Genomic DNA, 22,379 nt, shown 5'->3' on the forward strand with positions numbered 1-22,379 from the left:
CTATGACTATCACTGGCATCTCTGTAACTGATTTATTTGATTTTCTTGAAATTTAATTCATACCTCAATCTACTATTTAAATCACAGTATCTAAATTGAATCATATTATACTTAACTTTAGTAAACATGCCTTTTAAATGCCTTTTGGAAATGTGCATTTTTGAAGGGGAAAAAAAAGTTTTCATCCAACATCCTGTTTCTATCACAGTTGTAAAACATCATAAAAACAGTCTTTAAATTTATGTACAATTATAGGGATCAGAACAATAATATACACATTTAAACACACCCTAATATTTTAGGGTCCTATTGTTTATTATATGTAAATATAAATGATTCTAATTTCCTGACAGGCTTCACTGCATAACACTTCAAAAGTCCAGATAACACCAGTGGTTCTCAAAGTGTGGTCTATAGACCCCTGTAGGTCTCCAAGTCTATTTAAGGGGATTGGTGAAGTCAAAGCTGTAATATTAAGATAATTATCTGTTGTTTTTGCCATTTTGCCATTGTCACTGATGGTACAAAAGTAACTACGGATGAGGTAGCTGGCCCCTTAATATGAATCATGGCTGTGGAATCAAACTACTAGTAATCACTATAGTCATCATTGCTATGCATTCAGTAAAAAAGCTACTTTCATTTAAAATATCCTTGATGAAGCAGTAAAAATTACCATTTCTATTAAGTCATGAATCTGAGTATACCTCTTTTAAAACTAAGTTGGGAGCCTCATTTTTCAGGTTTATTTGAAATACCAAGTTTACCTAAAAGAACCATTGACCAACTATGGTTATTCAGGCATCTGCCAAATATTTTATCAAAAATGAACAAAGAGAATCTGCCATTTCAAGAACTCACAGTGTTTGTTACTGAAGGTAAAAACTGGTATTTGAGCAGAAATCAGAATTTTGAAAAACTTGTATTTGCTACTATGAGCTTGACAATTTCCCAATACCTAAAGAATTTTTTGATGATACTGGTGGTGATATTAATGAATGTGATTTTTAAAATATTATATAGTGAAATGTGTCAAAATATGGAAGATTCACTCATAGCTCAGACAGTAAAGAATTTGCCTGCCATGCAGGAGACCCAGGTTCGATTCCTGGGTTGGGAAGATCCCCTGGAGAAGGAAATGGCAACCCACTCCAGTACTCTTGCCTGGAGAATCCCATGGACAGAGGAGCCTGGTGGGCTACAGTCCATGGTGTTGCAAGAGTCAGACACGACTGAGTGACTAAAGAGAGAGAGAGAGAGAGAGAGAATCAGTATATAGACTTCCCTCGTGGCTCAGACGGTAAAGCACCTGCCTATAATGCAGGAGACCCGGGTTTAATCCCTGCATCGGGAAGATCCTCTGGAGAAGGAAATGGCAACCCACTCTAGTACTCTTGGCTGGAAAATCCCATGGACGGAGGAACCTGGCAAGCTACAGTCCATGTAGCGCTTTGTCCAAGTCACAAAGAGTTGGACAGGACTGAGCGACTTCACTTTCACATAACCAGCAAAGCAATATTTTCCAAACAACCAATGCATGATGTTACAAAATCATGAATAGGTAAAAGATCCATTCAAATTGAAAGACGTATTAATGGAGTGAAATGTAAGTACTAAAAGTTCATTTATATGCTTTCAGACTCCAAACTGCAACTAATCTTTAAGAAACTTAAGAACAAGTTCTTTAAGAAACCTGTTGAATTTTGGTGCAGTGTCAGTGAGAATATCCACAATTATTTTGAAAATGCTTTAAAAACAACCCTCCTTTTTCCAGCTATCTACTTCTACAAAAAAAATTGCTTTCATCTAATTTAATGTCAATACAGACTGAATGCAAAAGCAGATACAAGAATCCAGCTGCCTTGTACTAGGCTAGATATTAAATATAAATGTAAAACAATGCCATTCTTCTGATTTTTTTGGAAAAGTTATTTTTTCATGAAAGTGTTATCTATATTAACATGTAATGAGCTTATCACACAAGAATTTTAAGTCATTTAATTAATAAACATATTTTAAATTTCTATTGTATTTCTACAATGGTAGATGTTGATAGATACAACACACAGAAACAAAAGCTCTTTAGGGTTCTCTATTATTTCTAAGAGTTTAAAGGGTTTTCACAAACCACTAGAATAAACTATTATTAGACAGACAAAGTTACCTGAAAATGAAACCATAGTTCCTGATCAAAGATTTAGAATATGATAGTAAAAGGCTGATTCAATACTCGACATAATATAATAATTACAATAAGTGATAAAACATCTCTTGATATTTAACTTACAAAGAGAATTCTGTTTTATTGATTTCCATTGTGATGTAGTCAACTGTTCTCCTTGTTGGCTTTTATTCTCTTCAGCACCTTCCTCATCTTGTACTACAAAGCCATCAATAATATAATGATCTCCATCTTTATCAATGATTTCATCTTCATCAAATTCATAATCATTGTCTTCTTCCTCTTCCTCCTCAACATCATTTTCATCACTGCTGGGGGAGGATTTCTTTTCAGAGTCCTAATTAAATTAAAACATATCTTTTAATAAAGTGTACCTTTAAAATTGTCACTATGGATGTGAAATTAAAAGATCAAATCTGAAACAAAAAATGATCTGTAAAAAAAAAAAAAAATGATCTGTAGAAAATTTAATACTTGAAGGTTGAAAAAAATCTTGTCATGTTAGATGTTGAACTTTTGAAATTAGGAAAAAGATAACATACCCTGGTAAGTGATAAAATGTTTAAAATGGACATTAAGGTAATAAGTAGAAATAAAAAATGAAAAAAGTCAGACAAAACAAAATCTTTAAATTTTTAAAAAGAGCAAAGAATTGAGGCTCATAATAATATATTATTAATGCAATACTGCAATCAAACATGCCCAAGGATACTGGACTAAAAAATAAATTCTAGAATTATTGCAAAAGAGAAGACTCAGCACTTTAATTCTTATAAAAGTTAAATAATTTAAATAAATTTAAAAACAGTAAGAAAACCAATAAAATATCACACACCTCAAAATCTCTACTACTGTTATGTCTCTGACGAGATCTCTGTTTTGAGAGTTCCTCCAGTTTCTGCTGCTGTTCTCGCCTTCTTGTGGCTGAAGTTTTTTCAGGATTTTTTTGCTCCATCTCCACTGAAGAACATTCATCTTCGACCACTCTACGTGGACGTTTAACACCCACTTTCCTAACTAGGATATCACTGTCGTCACTCTCATCACTGTCACACATCACAGAGGAGATCCTTTTTCTCTTCCCTCGCTTGATGTGTTCTTCTTCTAAATCCTCCTCTGTTATTTGTCCAGTGTGTTTGTTGAGATCACCCTCCTCTTGACCTGAACCCTTTTCATGATCTAAGTCAATACTTCCATGTTTAGTTTTGTTCTTTTCTTCTTCATATGTTGAACTATTGTCAGTGTTAATGAGATGCTTACTACTGCTTCCTTCACCTTCAACATTAATTAATTTAAGCTCTCTTTCATTTTCTGGCTTCTTAATGCAATCAGGCCCCTTGTTACTGTCAGGATCTTCGTCACTGTCAACACTTTCATTACTGTCAACACTTTCATCACTCTCAAGCTCGTCACCACTCTCACACAACAGCAAGAGACTACTTCTTTTAGTCCGCCTCCAATCGACTCGAGATTTCTGTTCATGCCCTTGAGTTTTAGAATTTTGCCTTGTTTCATGTCTTCTAACATGTACCATTTTCACTTAAGCTTCTACAAAATAAAGTTATTAGGAATATCATAATGACAATCAGATTACAACAACGAACGCATTTATGGTACAAACTATATTTATTTGATGTTATTAAATGGTTCACAAAGGTAAAATCACATGAAGTAACTGAGTGAAGATGGAAGAATACTTATTCAACAAATAATTTATTGAACATTTATGAAAGCATCATATGAACATCTGTTCTGAATTATGCTATATATATTTTAAGGAAAGAGGGTCATACAAAAATCATGGTTTTGTTCTTCAATTATTATCCATGTGTAGAACTAAAACACTGAAACATAATAATTAAGAGAAATACAAGGTAGAATTCATTTAGTACAAAATGAGTGATAAAAAGTAACTGCAATAAAAGTGTAAAGATGCAGGAAGATCAGAACAGCAAGTATTTCACTGAAGATATGGTTGAACAGTTATGACTTGATACACCTCTGAAGAAATGATTAAATCTGAACAGAGAGAAGGAAAGAAAAAGGGATTTCAGGCAGGAAAAAATGATAAAGTCAAAATTTTGGCACTGAGAACAAACACGTTTAGTAAATAAGCATGACCAAGAAGACACGAAAAAAGGCTTTATGCTGGAAAAAAAGGGACTGATATAGAAAAGTAGGGTGGCATTACAGAACGATTCTTCCCATAAGCAAAGAAGGATTCTGAACAGAGAAATGAATTATAACACAAAAGATTAATCATATGTATGAAGAAAGTTGTAGAGTAGTAATAGACATAAAAAAAGTTAATGATGCAAAACTAAGCAATAACTTATCTACTAAGATTTCAGCCTTTATATACTTCAGTAAAATGGTAATGGCTTAAAACGTTAAAAACTAAAGGTACAACATAATCCAACAGAAAACTTATTAACAATCCAATAACACAGGTGAAAAAACAGTTGAATGGCAAAACAGAGCACAGTATCTGGAAGGAAAACAAATGCTGTAAGTTCCTGATTCAGAAAAGGGTGAAACAAAGTGAAAGTGTTAGTAACTCAGTTGTGTCCGACTTTTTGTGACCCTATGGACTACCGCCCGCCAGGCTCCTCTGTCCATGGGCTTCTCCAGGCAAGAATACTGGAGTCGGATGCCATTCCCTTCTCCAGGGGAATCTTCCCGACCCAGGGATCGAACTTGGGTCTCCTGCGTTGCAGGCCGAGTCTTTAACACTGAGCCACCAGGAGCACCATCAAAATCATCCACAAGTATAAAGGAACAATTAGAGACAACATAACTAGAAAAACAGTAACATATATATACATATATATATATATATATATTTATTTCTATGGCTGCTAAGGAAAAGAGAAATATGATCACAATGCAATGAGATGACCTCAAAATACTCATGTAAGAACGTACGTATTTAACTGAGTGCTATCTCCTTTAAAGAAATCACTTTTGAGGTTGTATTGTTTCAATATTTCTACCATGGCACAGATGATTTTGGAGATTTTCTAAAAACCATAGTTTCAAAAAATATGAAAATACTTACACTTTGTTTTTTTATCCCAAAGAGAGGTTTAAATATCCACTTTATTCACTTGTCCTAGTCAGAAGGGACTGTTACCAGCTTCCAGAAATAAAATCCAATTTGAAAAGATGAAGACTAACTACTATTAAAGATATTTTTTAAATGTGCTACAAACTGACAGTAATTCCAAAACTAGAATGTCACATCTTTTTTTAGCAATGGAAGTGTTACTGAACCAAGTTTATGGCTCCCCAAGATGATTACTTTTTTTTGGTGGGGGAGAGATATCACCTATTTGATTGTACAGATTCTGTTATGTTTATAAGACAATGTAACTGCTTCTATAATGGTAATGACTCATACAAAATAAGAACAACAGTTGCTAAGACTATACAAAAGAAATTATAATGTAGGCAGTCTTATGAGAGTGCTGCAAAATACATTCGGCATTGTAATAGTAATCGAACAAATCCTAGTCCATAGACCAAATATTCTGCTATTTGAAATTACAGTCAGATTGCATCTTACAGAAGATCTGTATTAATATCAGCAAAGAATAAAACTGTACTCTTTTTTTTAAAGATCTCTATATTGCTTTTCAAAGTATGGATTTTTGTACACTATAGTGCTTCAAAATATGTCCACCCAGTTTCTCTTTCAAGTTTTAAACTGTTTCTTTTTATTAAGCACTAGGTAAATTATGTAGGTTATATTTTGAAGCCATGTAGTACAAAGAAGTTGGAGAAGGCAATGGCAACCCACTCCAGTACTCTTGTCTAGAAAACCTCATGGGCAGAGGAGCCTGGTAGGCTGTAGTCCATGGGGTCAGAAAGAGTCACAGGACTGAGCAACTTCACTTGCACTTCTCCCTTTCATGCACTGGAGAAGGAAATGGCAACCCACTCCAGGGTTCTTGCCTGGAGAATCCCAGGGACAGGGGAGCCTGGTGGGCTGCTGTCTATGGGGTCACACAGAGTCGGACACAACTGAAGCGACTTAGCAGCAGCAGCAGTACAAAGAAGTATTTTTTAAGCACATATAGTTATAAATTTGCACAAGCTAACTGTATATGTACTTTTCACTGTAACAAGAAGGTAAGGCTGTTTTATAAAAATCTCTCTGAATTGGGAGAAATAATGGAAAAAAAGTTTATGAAAACCAAAGACAAATATGGCCTCAGCAGATACACTAAAGAATGTAGGAACATTAAAGTAAAAGATCATTTTTATTACTACTCAAAAGCAGTTTCATACACACTGGATGTTTATCTTACAAAACTGTACCATGTGCAAAACAGCTATTTATCATATCAAGAGGTGACTCTTGATGGCAGAAACTAAGAAAGTCACACTATACAAATACCTGTGACTCACAGAGTTAAACTATTAAAACACCCTTTATGTATAGCAATTTTCAGTGCATTTTCAGATATATTTTAAAGTCCTGACAATGATCCTAGAAGGAAGATATTATCTATCTTCAATTATAAAAGTCAAAGCCAAGGACGTAGATTTTAAATGACTTACCAAAGATCACACAGCTCATTAGTGACAGAACAGGGATGAGAAACCAGGTCTTCTGATTCCCAGTCCAGCGTTATACAATGACTGCTGCCAATATTATATTTGTACAAAGTAGGAAAAGTTATGCTTTCAAAAAGTCATATTGTATCTCTCATTCATGCTAAATTTTAGTTTCAGAAAATAATCATTAAAATAGTCTTAGTAAGTTTACAAACATGCTTTTTAAATTATGTAACTGAGCACATGAGTTAGGCCAGAAACTATAAATTATTTATCCAAAACTCAAAACAAGAATGTGCAACAGAGATGAAAATTTGAAGGCTTCCCTCTACCACCTTACTGACGACACTCATCACAAAATTTAAGGGATTCCCCATTGAATCCAAATGTAAAGATTCCAAAGAAAGGTAGTCTCTGGTGAGAAAAAAATTGATTTTGGAAAACTTCAGTGTTGAATATTGAGGAGGCAAACTTTATATAAACAAATAAAATTTCATTTGGCCAAGTGCCAAATTTCCAGGGCCTCTTTCCTATTTCAAAACTGCTGTTTAATGTCAATAATGTCCCCAATTCTGTCATTGAAAAAGATAATTTGATTATGGCTGGCTCTTTTTTTAAATTGTGGATACTTTTACTTTGTGAGCTGGGGAGAGAAGAAGGATGACAGAGGGAAAAGGTGAGTGAACTGAACTTGAGACAAATGAAAGGTTGATGGTAAAACATCTCTTGAGCACTAGAATTCACTCAGAAAACAGTCCAGGCAAATGGATGTAATTTCTATATAGGCTGAGTATACACTCAATTTCTTGAAATCAATATTTAAGCAAAGTTTTAATAATACCTTACCTTTTAGGCAAAGAGAAAAACAGAGGCTCCAAACAGAAAGCATTAAATAAGTGAATAAAGATGATCAGTACTATCGCATCTTTGTGCTTCATGGTTAAAATCACTTAAGATGCACATACTATCTTGTCTGCCAAAGAATGTCAGGGCGATAACCCATAAGCCTTGTGCTCTTTCTCTAGCACAGGGGTAACTAAAGGGGGTACTTTGATGCTACCTGAACTTCTCATCAGAAGAAATATCCTTTATTCTAGATCTTGAGATTAATTTATCAAAAAAAGATTCATTCTAAGAATCATCCACTTGCCCTATGAACAATGTAGGTGATAGTTTAAAAATTAAAAATTTGAAGGGCAGTGGAACTCCCACCATTACCTGAAATTCTACCAGAAGGGATGCGCCCTATCTGAAAAATATCACCCCTCCTTAAGGTTTCCTTTTGTATGACAGTTTGGACAGGAAACCGTAACAAACCAAAGCACTGAATGCATATACTATGTGCTAGCACCAATTCGGAGCTGTGGAGTTTCTCAAGAATTTAACGACATCGTCTCTGCTTCCATGGAGCTCACAATCTGATGAAAGGAACATCTAAACAAGCCAGAGTAATACATGATTTAAGGGCTACAGAATATGATTCCTTTTTTTTTTTTTTTTTGGCTTTTACCGTATTGCTGGGAACAAATGTATCATAGTTCTTCCACTAAAACAGGGCAGCACTACACGACAGAAGTAGGAAAATAGCAAGAAATATATAGAAAAAGCCAATGTCCCCCACTTAGGCTCACGGTTCAGTATTCCACAATTTCGCATACAGTGAATCCTGCCAGCTAGCATCCCGGACTACTATAGCATTCACCGAAGTCTATAACCCTGAAGACTGTCCGCTAAATAGAGCGGGGCTGAGGAAGGAACAGAGCCTCTCGGAATTAACACCAGAGCACAACACTAGATACTCTGGTTGTATCTCGTGATACAAACCTGGCTCCTCCGCGGGACACAGACGCCTGGCGCAGCAAGCCCGCCCGCCCGCCACTCGCCACCTGATGGGAAGGGCGCCTCAGCTGGGACGCGGGACCCTCCGACACGGCTTGGCGAGACCCCGCGCGGAACGTCACAGACCCCCAGAGCTTACTAGCGCTCGACCCCCAGAAAACAAACGAGAATCTGGAAAGACCAGAGAAGCGCGCGAAGTCACCCTCCGCGTCCCGCGCATCCTGCCGGCCCACTCCCCTTCGCGGAAGGAGCGGGCGACCAGCCTGCCGCAGCCCCCATGGCGCGCGCGAGGAGCGAAGGGCAGGGCGGGGAGCAGTCCCGCCCACCCCGAGAGCGCCCGCGGGAACGTTTCCCGCCTGCAGGCTGCAAGGCGCGGCTTCCCCCTCCCCTCCAACAAACCTTCAGCAGCAGGAGCGAAAGCGAGTCCCCGCCCCGAGGGAGTCCGCGCCGCCCCCGCGCTCTCACCTTTCAAACCTCCCCAGCCTCCGCCTCCGCCCAGGTACCCCAGTCCGGACGGGCGACGTTCCTCCTCCTTCCGGGCGCCAAGGGAAGTCCCGCCTCTGGGCGGGGCTAGGGGCGGGGCCGCGCGGCGGGAGGGGCCGTCTTCCGGGAGCGTGCGCTAGTGGGAGGAGCGGCTGCTGAGCGTTAGGCAGGGCGCCGCCGAGGGGTCCTGGTTTCGACTGAGGTTGGGAGAGGGTCTCGGCGGGCTTGTGAGGGGCCGGGAGGACTGTGCAGACTAAGTAAGCCCGACGCGGGGAAGTGGGGCTTGCTGTGGAAAGGTCTGGTTGCTGGGGAAGGAATCCAGCGTCACGTCCCTCTGGGGAAGGGGGCCAGTCCCCGACTCCCTGACTCTTCCGCTCTCGGCGGTAACTTTGGGGTGTGGCAGGGGTTAGTGACGGCTGTTGACCCGCGATCTGGGCCTGAAGGAGGTTTGTGGTCGCGATGGGGAGATAGTCTTTCTCGAGGCCTCTGGGGGAATAAAACAAATGTTTGTAATCCGGATTATCCGCGGTGACTTGGGCCTCCTCTGCTGCCCAAGTAAAGTTAAAGGCCTGAGCCCTAAAACTTCCGCCAGCCAAGCCCAGCTAGGGACGGGGTCAGGGCCACCGGGTTCCTGGTGAGGTTGAAAGAGTGAGTGTGTAAGGCTGTGTTAAAGTGAGTCAGTGAGAGTAGGCAGAATTTTGTGGGTTGCTTCCGTGTGAGTGTGGGAACTGAGTCCCACAGCCTCACCATGTCAGGGAAACGGAAGCGTGTGGTGCTGACCATTAAAGATAAACTTGATATAATAAAGAAACTTGAAGATGGAGGTTCTTCCAAACAATTGGCAGTGATTTATGGAATTGGTGAAACAACCGTTCGAGATATAAGGAAAAATAAGGAAAAGATCATAACTTACGCAAGCAGTTCAGACTCCACAAGTCTTCTGGCTAAGAGGAAATCTATGAAACCATCCATGTATGAGGAACTGGACAAAGCGATGCTAGAATGGTTCAACCAGCAAAGAGCAAAAGGGAATCCTGTGTCTGGACCAATTTGTGCAAAAAGGGCAGAGTTCTTCTTTTATGCTTTGGGAATGGATGGTGATTTTAACCCCTCTGCCGGTTGGTTAACTCGTTTTAAGCAGCGGCACAGCATTAGAGAGATCAATATTAGAAACGAAAGATTAAGTGGAGATGAGACTGCTGTGGAGGATTTTTGCAGCAACTTTCGAGACTATATTGAACGAGAGAATTTGCAGCCCGAGCAAATCTACAATGCAGATGAAACTGGACTGTTTTGGAAATGCCTGCCTTCCAGGACTTCGGTAATCAAAGGTAAATGCACGGTCCCTGGGCACAAGTCAATGGAAGAAAGAGTCACTATCATGTGTTGTGCCAATGCAACAGGTTTACACAAACTTAAGCTTTGTGTTGTGGGGAAAGCAAAGAAACCTCGCTCCTTCAAGTCAACTGACACCTCAAACCTGCCAGTCTCTTATTTCAGCCAAAAAGGTGCATGGATGGATCTTTCCATTTTCCGACAATGGTTTGATAAGATCTTTGTGCCCCAAGTTCGAGAGCACTTAAGATCCAAAGGGTTGCAAGAAAAGGCTGTACTCTTGTTGGATAATTCACCAACACATCCAAATGAAAACGTCCTCAGGTCAGATGATGGCCAAATATTTGCTAAATATTTACCACCTAATGTGGCTTCGTTGATTCAGCCCTTGAATCAGGGAGTCATAGCTACAATGAAGAGAAACTACCGAGCACGTCTTCTCCAAAACAACTTGGAAGAAGGCAATGACCTGAGATCATTCTGGAAGAAGCTAACTCTACTAGATGCACTTTATGAAATAGCAATGGCATGGAATTTAGTAAAGCCAGTTACCATCAGCAGAGCGTGGAAGAAGATTCTCCCTACCACAGAGGAGAAAGAAGGCCAGGACTTTGATGAAGAAGATATCTCAGTGGCTGCCATCGCTACCATTTTACAACACACCAAAGGATTGGAAAATGTGCCTACTGAGAACATTGAAAAATGGCTTGAAGTGGACAGTACTGAACCAGGCTATGAAGTCTTAACTGACAGCGAAATCATCAAAAGAGCACAAGGTCACACAGATGAATCCAGTGAAAATGAGGAGGAGGAAACAGAACTGATTCCAGAGAAACATATTAATCATGCAGCTGCTCTCCAATGGACTGAAAATTTATTGGATTATCTAGAACAACAAGGTGATATGATTCTGCCTGATAGATTGGTGATTCGTAAACTTCGAGCAACCATCAGAAATAAACAAAAGATGGCAAACTCAAGTCAGTAATGGCATATCAGTGTTAGTATTGTTTTGGTAATTGTGTAACTCTTGACCTCTTTGCAATATGGCTTTTCTTGGTGTTCTGAGTTCTCAGACACAGCCCTGTGAAATATAGATTATATATATATATATATATCTGAAGCAGTTTAAGGATTATGTGTTTTGTAGCATCTGTCCCTTTATTTGTGTAATCAGAAGCTGATTCTGTATAGGTGTAAGTTACATACACATATGTATTCACTTTCATAGATCTACAATTATCCCTTCCATTACAGTGGTATTCCATAAATCTTCTAGCAGAAGTTACAGGTAACAGTGAACAGGTAGAGCACTTTCCTGAAATCTTTTTTGTTTGTTGTGTGAGGGCAGCCACAATAATCTTTTATTGTGCTAACCATCTTAAGTGATTATTTGTATATTTGTATACAATGATGGAATGAGTGATCTATAATAATTCAAAATGAGAAAACTGATCTGTGAATTAATAACTTAGGAATCATGCTTTTCTTTGTTTTAGAGGGGAGATTTCTCTGGAAATGAAATAAATATAGGAAGTGGTTGCTAACTTCGAAAGCTAGAAAACTTAGAAAACTATTGAAAAGCTGATATTCTGACTTATTCATTTGTAGAAACAGGGAGGAGAAAATTTGGGGAACTTTAGGTTATTTATAAAAAGGGAATAAATAGACTTAATTGGATCTTATTATATTATTAATTGGATAACAGTGTAGGTCAAGTATTTATTCATCTAATTATAGTACAGGTTTTGTAAAGTTACCTATGGTGATGTGAGCACCCACCTATATGTGAGGGAATATTTTGGGTATTTGTAAGTTTTTTTTCTTTTTTACTATATATTTGAAAGTGTTATAATTTGAGAAGTTTGGTGATAATTTCTCCTTTATGTGAAAAGAATGAAAAAGAGTTTTTATTTTTAATAAGCCATAAATTATGATGTTATGAGGAAAGCAGAAATAATTATGGAAAGTGACAGATTCTAAGGAATTTCATCATTATTATTTTGACATTTGTAAAATGGTATTTCATTTGTCAGAATTTTGATGCTTGTTTAACAATGTAGGTTTACTCAAGGCATTGAAAAGACTTTGCCTATATAAATATTAATTTCATTTGTAATTTAAAAGTTTTGGCCCTAAATTTTAAAAAAGTCGTTTTTGAAATGTTTAAACTTTTTCACTGAAACACTTGCATTTTGTAGTGACTTTCTAAAGCTTTCTAAAGTGAATTCTAAAGTTTCAGAAATATTTGTAGCTTTCCATAATTTCTGTTCTCTTTGTGATGTATGTTCAGATTTTTTAAAAAAGACTTACCTGTGTCGACAACTGTTTAAAATTGTGTTTGTTGCATGAATTGCCTCGGAAGAGAAAGCATCAGAAATTAGCATACATATTGAATCAGATAATTACATGTTCTGGTGTAAATTAAATTGTATATAAAAGTATTTTTCATTTTTCTAAAATGAAAATAACTACTAAAAATCTTGGAATTTCTGTATTTGCTCAGTTTTTAAATTAACCTTGTCAGTGAAATTCAGCTGTATCATTGCCACCTAGTGGTAAAGTCAACATGACTGTTAAGCTGTGTGGTTTTAAACTTTAATATCTAGTAAAAGATTCACTGTGTTATGGCCTTGAGTGTGAATCTTGTGACTCTTTCTCTATCCTGTGAGAAACCACTCTTCATTCATAGGCTTATAGCTATTTGCTCGTTTCTGTAAACTGTCAACAATGGTAGATAAAAAGTTCTGTTTTGGACTCTTAAACATAATTATAAAAGCTGCCAATTACTGAATACCATGTTATGTTCTAAGCAGTGTATTTCTATCACTAACCCCCAAATTATGAATTAGGTGGAAATACTGATGCTCAGTTTATACTTTTAATTGCTTAAGATCACTTGGCTACAGGTAAGAATTTAAATTATAAATTATCCATAGGGTCTCAATCTCACTAGTCTTATGAGGTTTTCCATTGGTGAGCCTTGATCAGCTGCATTACAGAGTTTCTCTAATCCCACATTCATAATAGCCAAGGACGCTGTGAGAGTGGGATTACCTGCAGGGGATAATGCAGAAATTAAGAAACTTCCTTTATGAGAGATTTGGGCTTTTGTGGGGTAAATGGGGGAAGGGGGTGGAATTCCTTGCTGTATTTAAAGGGGAAGAGTGGTTCGTGTCCTACAGATCTTGAAATCAAGGTAGAAAAATAATGTATTTGAAAAGAACAAAGCCATCTGGTCTAATTATAAGCATTTAAAACAGCCAACATAATGTGATATGAATTATGTAAGGAAACCATTATGATTTAGTTTGCTTATTAATTCCTTCAGTGGCTTCTGCTCTTTATACCCCCTATATTTTAAGGTTTTGGTTTTTACTACTCCTGAGTGACTTCATCCATTTCCATTACCTCCTTGCTTAAGATCCCAAGTTTGCTTCCAGTCACCCAGTCATCAGAAGTCTAGATTTGTGTCTTCAGTTGAGAAGCAGTATTCCAGTCTGGAAGAGAAATTTAAACTGTTGCACTGAGATTCTTTAGAGAGAGGAAAGAGTACACTCTGCTTATTAACTTCCTTCTATCAGAAATGATACACATTATTTCTGTTCACGTTCTAATGATAAGCACTCATCATCTGGCCCTACCTTGATGCAGGGGGTGCTCTAGAATAACTCCCTAAGAGGCAGGTGCTTCCTAATATATGCCTGGATTCTTGCATTAGATCTCCTGTTTGTTATATCCAGATTCCTGGTCCCAGCTCTCATAGCCTCATTATATAGAATACAATTTTCTCACACATAGTTTATGGTTCTCCAAAAGTTTACCTTCCTGTTCTGAGGATAGCTATGCCACTGTATGATCCCATAGATGGCAGCCCAACAAGCTCCTCTGTCCCTGGGATTCTCCAGGCAAGAAGACTGGAGTGAGTTGCCATTTCCTTCTCTGAGAATAGCTCTACTTGGTTCCTTTTAAGGTATATACATATTTATCTATTATTTATATATTTGATGTAAGATAAGAATGAAGCATCTGCTGTCTCTGTTTATCTTGATTTCAGAAATCCTAGCCATGTGATATTGGACAAGTCTCTAATCTCTGAGTCTTATTTTTAAGATGGAATAATACTACAGATTGTTAAGATTAAATAAAATAATGTACAATACTGTGTAAACTAATATGTTAGTTTTTATATTATTAATAGGAAAGATTAAAGGACTAGTTCAGTCGATGAATCATGACCGACTCTTTGAGACCCCCATGGACTATAGAACGCCAGACTCCTCTGTCCTCCACTATCTCCTGGAATTTGCTCAAACTCATGTTCATTGAGTCAGTGAAGCTTTCTAACCTCATCCTCTGCTGCCATCCTCTCCTTTTGCCTTCAATCTTTCCCAGCATCAGGGTCTTTTCCAAAGAGTTGGCTCCGTGCATCAGGTGGCTAAAATATTGAAACTTCAGCTTCAGCATCAGTCCTTCCAATGACTATTCAGGGTTAATTGCCTTTAGGATTGACTGCTTTTATCTCCTTGCTGTCCAAGGGACTCTGCAGAGTGTTCTCCAGCCCACAGTTTGAAAGCATCAATTCTTTGGTCCTTGGCCTTCTTTATGGTCCAGCTCACATCCATACATCTACTGGAGAAACCAGAGTTTGACTATGCAGACCTTTGTTGGCAAAGTGATGTCTCTGCTTTTTAATATGCTGTCTAGATTTGTCATAGCTTCCAAGGAGCAAGTGTCTTTTAATTTTAGGTCTACAGTCACTGTCCACAGTGGTCTTGGAAACCAAGAAAATAAAATGTCACTGTTTCCACTTTTTCCCAATATATTTGCCATGAAGTGATGGGACTGGACGCCATGATTTTTGTTTTTAGAATGCTGAGTTTTAAATGAGCTTTTTCACTCTTTTTTCACCCTCAGTTCAGTTCAGTAGTAGTCATGTCCAACTCTGTGACCCCATGGACTGCCGGGCACCAGGCTTCCCTGTCCATCACCATCTCCTAGACCTTGCTCATGTCCATTGAGTTGGTGATGCCATCCAACCATCTCATCCTCTGTTATCCCCTTCTCCTGCCTTCAATATTTCCTAGCATCAGGGTCTTTTCCAATGAGTCAGTCTTCACATCAGGTGGCCGAAGTATTGAAACTTCTGCTTTAGCATCAGTCCTTCCAATGAATGTTCAAGACTCATTTCCTTTAGAATTGACTGGTTTGATCTCCTTGCAGTCCAAGGGACTCTCAAGAGTCTTCTCCAACACCACAGTTCAAAAGCATCAGTTTTTCAGTGCTCAGCTTTCTTTATGGTCTGATACTCACATCTATACATGACTACTGGAAAAACCATAGCTTTGACTATATGGATCTTTGTCGGCAAAGTAATGTCTCTGCTTTTTAATATGCTGTCTAGGTTGGTCATAGCTTTCCTTCCCAGGAACAAGAGTCCTTTAATTTCATGTCTGCAATCACCATCTGCAGTGATTTTGGAGCCCAAGAAAATCAAGTCTGTCACTGTTTCCATTGCTTCCCCATCTATTTGCCATGAAATGATAGGACCAGGTGCCATGATCTTAGTTTTTTAAACGTTGAGTTTTAAGCCAGCTTTTTTACTCTTCTCTTTCACTTTCATCAAGAGGGTTCTTATTTGCTTTCTGCCATAAGAGTGGTGTCATCTGCATATCTGAGGTTATTGATATTTCTCCCAGCAATCTTGATTCCAGCTTGTGTTTCATCCAGCCTGGTGTTTCACATGGTGTTTGCTGCATATAAGTTAAATAAGCAGGGTGACAATATTCAGACTTTACGTACTCCTTTCCCAATTTGGAACCAGCCCATTTTTCCATGTCTGGTTCTAACTGTTGCTTCTTGACCTGCATACAGGTTTCTCAGGAGGCATGTAAGGTGCTCTGGTATTCCCATTTCTTCAAGAATTTTCCACAATTTGTTGTGATCCACACAAAGGCTTTAGTGTAGTCAATGAAATAGAAGTAGATGTTTTTTTCTGGAAATCTCTTGCTTTTTGTATAATCCAACAGATGTTGGCAATTTGATCTCTGGTTCCTCTGCCTTTTCTAAATCCAGCTTGAACATCTGGAAATTCTCAGTTTATGTACTGTCGAAGCCTAGCTTAGAGAACTTTGAGCATTACTTTGCTAGTGTGTGAGATGAGTGCAATTGTGTGGTAGTTTGAATATCCTTTGGCATTGCCTTTCTTTGAGATTGGAATGAAAACTGACCTTTTCTAGTCCTGTGGACACTGCTGAATTTTCCAAATTTGCTGGCATGTCCAGTGCAGCACTTTCACAGCATCATCTTTTAGGATTTGAAATAGCTCCATTGGAATTCTGTCATCCCCACTAGCTTTGTTAATGTTGATGCTTCCTAAGACCCACTTGACTGCACTGCAGGGTGTCTGGCTGTAGGTGAGTGATCACACCATCGTGGTTATGGGTCATTAAGATCTTTTTTAATATAGTTTCTTGTATTCTTGCCACCTCTTCTTAATATCTTCTGCTTCTTTTACATTTCTGTCCTTTATTGTGCCCATCTTTTCATGAAATGTTCCCTTGGTATCTCTAATTTTCTTGAAGAGATCTCTAGTCTTTCCTATTCTATTGTTTTCCTCTATTTCTTTGTGTTGATCACTGAGGAAGGCTTTCTTATCTCTCCTTGCTATTCATTGAAACTCTGCATTCAGATGGGTATATCTTTCCTTTTCTGCTTTGTTTTTCGCCTCTCTTCTATCTCAGCTATTTGTAAGGCCTCCTCAGACAACCATTTTCCCTTTTTGCATTTCTTTTTCTTGGGGATGGTCTTGATCACTGGTTCCTATACAATGTCATGAACTTCTGTCCATAGTTCATCAGGCACTGTGTCTATCAGGTCTAATCCCTTGAATTTATTTCTCACTTCCACTGTATAATCGTAAGGGATTTGATTTAGGTCATACCTGAATGGTCTAGTGGTTTTCCTTACTTTTTTCAATTTAAGTCTGAATTTTGCAATGAGTTCATTATCTGAGCCACAGTCAGCTCCCTGTATTGTTTTTGCTGACTGTATAGAGTTTCTTCATCTTCGGCTGCAAAGAATATAATCAGTCTGATTTCGGTGTTGGCCATCTGGTGATGTCCATGTGTAGAGTCTTCTCTTGTGTTGTTGGAAGAGGGTGTTGGCTATGACCAGTCCTGCTCTTGGCAAAACTCTGTTAGCCTTTGCCCTGCTTCATTCTGTATTCCAAGGTCAAACTTGCCTGTTACTCCAGGTATCTCTTGACTTCATGCTTTTGCATTCCAGTCCCCTATGATGAAAAGGACATCTTTTTTTTTTTTTTTTTAGAAGGTCTTGTAGGTCTTCATAGAACCATTCAACTTAAGCTTCTTCAGCATTACTGTTTGGGGCATAGACTTGGATCACCGTGATATTGAATGGTTTGCCTTGGAAATGAACGGAGATCATTCTGTCATTTTTGAAATTGCATCCAAGTACTGCATTTCAGACTTGTTGACTATGAGGGCTACTCCATTTCTTCTAAGGGATTCTTGCCCATAGTAGTAGATGTAATATTCATCTGAATTAAATTTGCCCATTCCAGTCCATTTCATTCACTGATTCCTATCTCCTGTTTGACCACTTCCAATTTACCTTTATTCATGGACCTAACATTCCAGGTTCCTATGCAATATTGTTCTTTACAGCATCAGAATTTACTTCCTTCACCAGTCACATTCACAACTGGGCATTTGTTTTGCTTTGGCTCAGCATCTTCATTCCTTCTGGAGCTATTTCTCCACTCTTCTCCAATAGCACACTGGGCACCTACCAACCTGGGGAGTTCATCTTTCTGTGTCATATCTTTTTGCCTTTTCATATTGTTCATAGCATTCTCAAGGCAAGACTGAAGTGGTTTTCCATTCCCTTCTCCAGTGGACTATGTTTTGTGAGAGCTTTCCACCATGACCCATCCATCTTAGGTGGTCCTACACAGTGTGGTTCATAGTTTCGTTGAGTTAGACAAGGCTGTGATCTATGTGATCCCTTTGGTTAGTTTCCTGTGATCACCCAGCAATCTTGAGTCCAGTTAAGTAAGCAAGGTGACGGTATACAGTCTCGATGTATTTGTTTCCCAATTTTGAACCAGTCTGTGGTTTCATGTCTGGTTCTAACTGTTGCTTCTTAACTTGCATACACGTTCTCAGGAGGCAGGTAAGGTGGTCTGGTATTCCCATCTCTTTAAGAATTTTCTACAATTTGTTGTGGTCCACATAGTCAAAGGCTTTAGTGTAGTCAATGAAGCAGAAGTAGATGTTCTTTTGGAATTCTGCTTTTTCTGGCTTCCCTGGTGGCTCAGATATAAATCCTCCCACAGTGCAGGAGACCTGGGTTCTATCCCTGGATCAGGAAGATCCCCTTGAGAAGGAAATGGCAACCCACTCCAGTATTCTTGCCTGGAGAATTCCATGGCCAGAGGAGCCTGGCAGGCTTCAGCCTGTGGGGTTGCAAAGAGTCAGATGTGACTGAGCAACTAACACTTCCACTTAATGCTTTTTCAGTGATCCAGTGGATATTGCCAAGTTGATCTCAGGTTCCTCTACCTTTTCTAAATCTAGCTTGTACATCTGGAATTTCTCAGTTCCTGTACTTCTAGAGGGCATGAAAGACAAAGAGTGGGAGTGTGAGATAATTGAAAGTATAGGGGTTTGTGGTTGAAGGGAAGAATTAAAGATCAAGCTTGGCAACTTTAGGTATTGATATTTGCCATGTGTTGAGCCAACATATACAATCAGGCTCTGGTGCTCTGTTTTCAATGCTCTAAGCTTCTTTATCTGATTTTAGTGTGAATAAAAGGGTTAATCTCCACTTCACATGAGACAGAAGTCAAGACACTTATTTCTTCATATTATAATTATACAGTGTTTGAACATTCTCAATTTGAAGGCATCTCCATAAGGGGAGAGTGGCATTTCAGTAAATCCTAAAGGTATCAAACAAAAAGATCAAATTTGGTTGCAAATAACTTACAAGTATACAAATCTAATATTTTATAAAAAAAAAAAAGTTCATCAAATTTAAAGGAACAGATCAAGCTGAAAAGGAGTGATGTATAAGTAAAGGAATATCAGATTAGTGGGAGGCATTTACATAATTTATCTTTTTGAATGAGAAAAATAAAAATGTTTATTAAACGAATCATTACAATGATGGCAGATTTATTTTTAATACATTTTAGAAATATGGTCATACTTGGATAATTTCAGATTGACTGAGAACAGTTTGTAGTTTTAGTTTCTGTCAAAAAGAAACCAAATAGCAGAGGGAGCCTACTTTTTCACTAATCACATTTTGACAAAATATGAGAGAGATGGTTGGTATTCGATGCCACTCTGATATTAAGGGAATAAATGGTATCAAGCAGCCAAGTATCTCTTCCATTCCCCCTTTTTATACATAATGCATTTTGTCTCTCCATCTAACAAAGCGTATGCCTTCATAGCAGCTGATTGTTGTCTATAGCCTGAGTTCTCTTCCTTCTACTGTTTGATCTCCACATCCTCACAGAATAATGATAAAGACCCTAAATGGATTTGTCTGGTACTATTATTGACACAAGTAATAGGGAATTGTCAGTACATATTATATGGGGGGAAATGTACATATTTCATTCTTTATAAAAAACTTATTTGATAAGGCTTTTTTTTTTTTTTTTTTTTGGTATGAGGCATGTAAAGACACATTTTTTTGTTGTTGTAGAAAAGTATGAGAGCTCCTTGGCAACTGAAAACAAAGAGCTGTATTTAACCATTTAATTAAACATAATTTTCTATTTTTACTTGAGTATTTACAGCTAGCTTATTTTTATTCTGTTTATTATAGATACTTTAACAAATGAAACAATTGAATGTGATGCAGAAAAATAAATTATCCATGAGTTAATTTTTTAGCTATATTTTTACCCTGATAAGTAGAATCTCTTTTTTTTCTAATCTTACAGGGAAAAAATGTTTCATATAAGAAAAAATATGTCCCTTAGATAAATGTTTACCCTCTTTTAATTCAAGTACTCTGTAAGTTCCTTTAATGTTTCTATGAAATTTTGTCATTTATTCATTCATTTGTTCATTCATCCCAAATATTTAGCTACTCCATAACCAAAAATTTAAATAATCATTCCCCAGTTTCTTTTTTTTTTCCCAGTTTCTTCTTGCAGGTTTGTGTGATCATGAGCTTTAGATTTAATCATACATTTTGCATGTTAGAAAAATGACTCTTGTACTTTAGTGATCAGTGAGATGATGAAGACTTTTGATAATTTTTAGCATACAAATTGGTTCTTTTTTAAAAAATATAAATTTATTTATTTTAATTGAAGGCTAATTATTTTACAATATTGTATTGGTTTTGCCATACATTGACATGAATCTGCCATGGGTGTACACGTGTTCCCCATCCTGAACCCCCCTCCCACCTCCCTCCCCATACCATCCCTCTGGGTCATCCCAATTGGTTCTTAAAACCAGAATTATTTTGAGGTTATCGTTTAGAAGTGCTTAAAATATGTAGGGCTTCGCTGTTGACTCAGAGAGTAAAGAATCCACCTGCAGTGCAGGAGACTCAGGTTTGATCCCTAGGTAGGGAAGATCCCTTGGAGAAGGGAATAGCAACCCACTTCAGTACTCCGGCCTGGGAAATCTCATGGACGGAGGAGCCTTGTGGGCTATATAGTCCATGGGGTCACTAAGAGTCGGACACGACTGAGCGACTTCACTTTCACTTTTCACTTTCATGCACTAGAGAAGGAAATGGCAACCCACGCCAGTGTTCTTGCCTGGAGAATCCCAGGGACCGTGGGCTGCCGTCTATGGGGCCCACAGAGTCGGACACGACTGATGCAACTTAGCAGCAGCCAGTATTCTTGCATGGAGAATCCCACGGACAGAGGAGCCTGGCAGGTTACAGTCCACGGGGTTGCAAAGAGTTGGACCCGACTGAGTGACTAACTAAGTATTTGGTTTCTGTAAACACTTGATACAAATAATGTACTGTTTAACATATATTCCAGATATTTATACAAAATACCCATTCTATATTACCTAGAGATTAAATTCTGGCTTAAAAAAAGGAAAAATCCAAATACAAATAAAAGCAGAAAGCTTAAAGTATTCTATAATGGTTATATTCAAAAAATATTAAAATATCTAAGATGGGAGCTTTGTCTTAAATGAATTTTCATGAAATCTCTCTTAAAGTAGTGAATGTTTTATTGACTTGCACAGATGCCTGGTCTTTAATGTGTCTTGTTTTTACAGTTATATGATAGTTGTTTTAATATGAATCATATATCGCAGAGCTAACAGAGTTGCCTTCTAATCAGACTGTTGTCACCTTTCTGGCTTAAATAGTTGGAATATATGAATTTAGTCTAATAATAGCTTAAAACTGATTTGGATTAACAAAGAGGCTTGCAGATATTTTAAAGAGGAAATTAGCTTTCAGGGATTCAATATATTGCTTGTCAGTTCATGACAATATACAAAGTTACATAACATTTTTAAAATGGGTAATACACAAAAAGCTTCAAAATTAAAACAGACACGTGGAACATTTCTGTTTACTAGATTAGGATACCCTTTTCTAATAGTTCAAACTGAGTAGCACTAAAAAAATCCATACATGATTGACTATGATAAATTATATCACCTAATGAATTAAAATTTATCAAAGACAACTGGTGTTCTTTTGTCCAAATCTGCTCAACACCATATGTGTAAGAGAAGAATGTGGTTTGTGGGAGCTAGTATAAAAGGAAGGCTATGGATAGTTTAATATCAACTAATAATTAATGCAGTGCACATTAACAATATAATGCTTAATGAATATTTACAGAGGGCTTACATATGCCAGACACTGCTCTAGGTACTTGGAATTCAGCAGAGACAGTTATGTATTGCTCTTAGCCCATGGTAATACTCAGCAAATTATTTTATTTCCC

General features: G+C 37.9%; 2 protein-coding genes across 9 annotated transcripts in view; one reads left to right on the plus strand and one right to left on the minus strand.

The window, feature by feature from the left end:
* The window catches only part of CCDC82 (coiled-coil domain containing 82), a 31,724-nt gene extending 22,592 nt beyond the window's left edge, over positions 1–9,132 (minus strand). For 2 of the 8 annotated variants that reach the window (XM_044929789.2, XM_006050572.4), the window contains exons 1-4: positions 9,047–9,105; positions 6,746–6,829; positions 3,018–3,730; positions 2,288–2,519 (exon numbers count right to left, since the gene is read on the minus strand). In XM_044929789.2, coding sequence (XP_044785724.2) covers positions 2,288–2,519; positions 3,018–3,716 — 931 coding nt within the window. In that variant the 5' untranslated portion in view covers positions 3,717–3,730; positions 6,746–6,829; positions 9,047–9,105. The other 6 variants (XM_044929787.2, XM_025265825.3, XM_006050575.4 and 3 more) reach the window with 6 other exon arrangements.
* Positions 9,133–9,205: 73 nt separating this feature from the next.
* On the plus strand, positions 9,206–13,031 carry JRKL (JRK like). Its single transcript, XM_006050576.4, has one exon. The coding sequence runs from the start codon at positions 9,813–9,815 to the stop codon at positions 11,385–11,387; it is 1,575 nt and encodes a 524-aa protein (XP_006050638.1). The 5' UTR covers positions 9,206–9,812; the 3' UTR covers positions 11,388–13,031.
* The last annotated feature ends 9,348 nt before the right edge of the window (positions 13,032–22,379 follow it).

Source organism: Bubalus bubalis, chromosome 16 (assembly GCF_019923935.1).
Source record: "Bubalus bubalis isolate 160015118507 breed Murrah chromosome 16, NDDB_SH_1, whole genome shotgun sequence".
NCBI classification, from domain to species: Eukaryota; Metazoa; Chordata; class Mammalia; order Artiodactyla; family Bovidae; genus Bubalus; species Bubalus bubalis.

Coding starts and splice junctions, on each gene's coding strand:
- JRKL (XM_006050576.4), top strand. CDS start 9,813: ATGTCAGGGAAACGGAAGCGTGTGGTGCTGACCATTAAAGATAAACTT.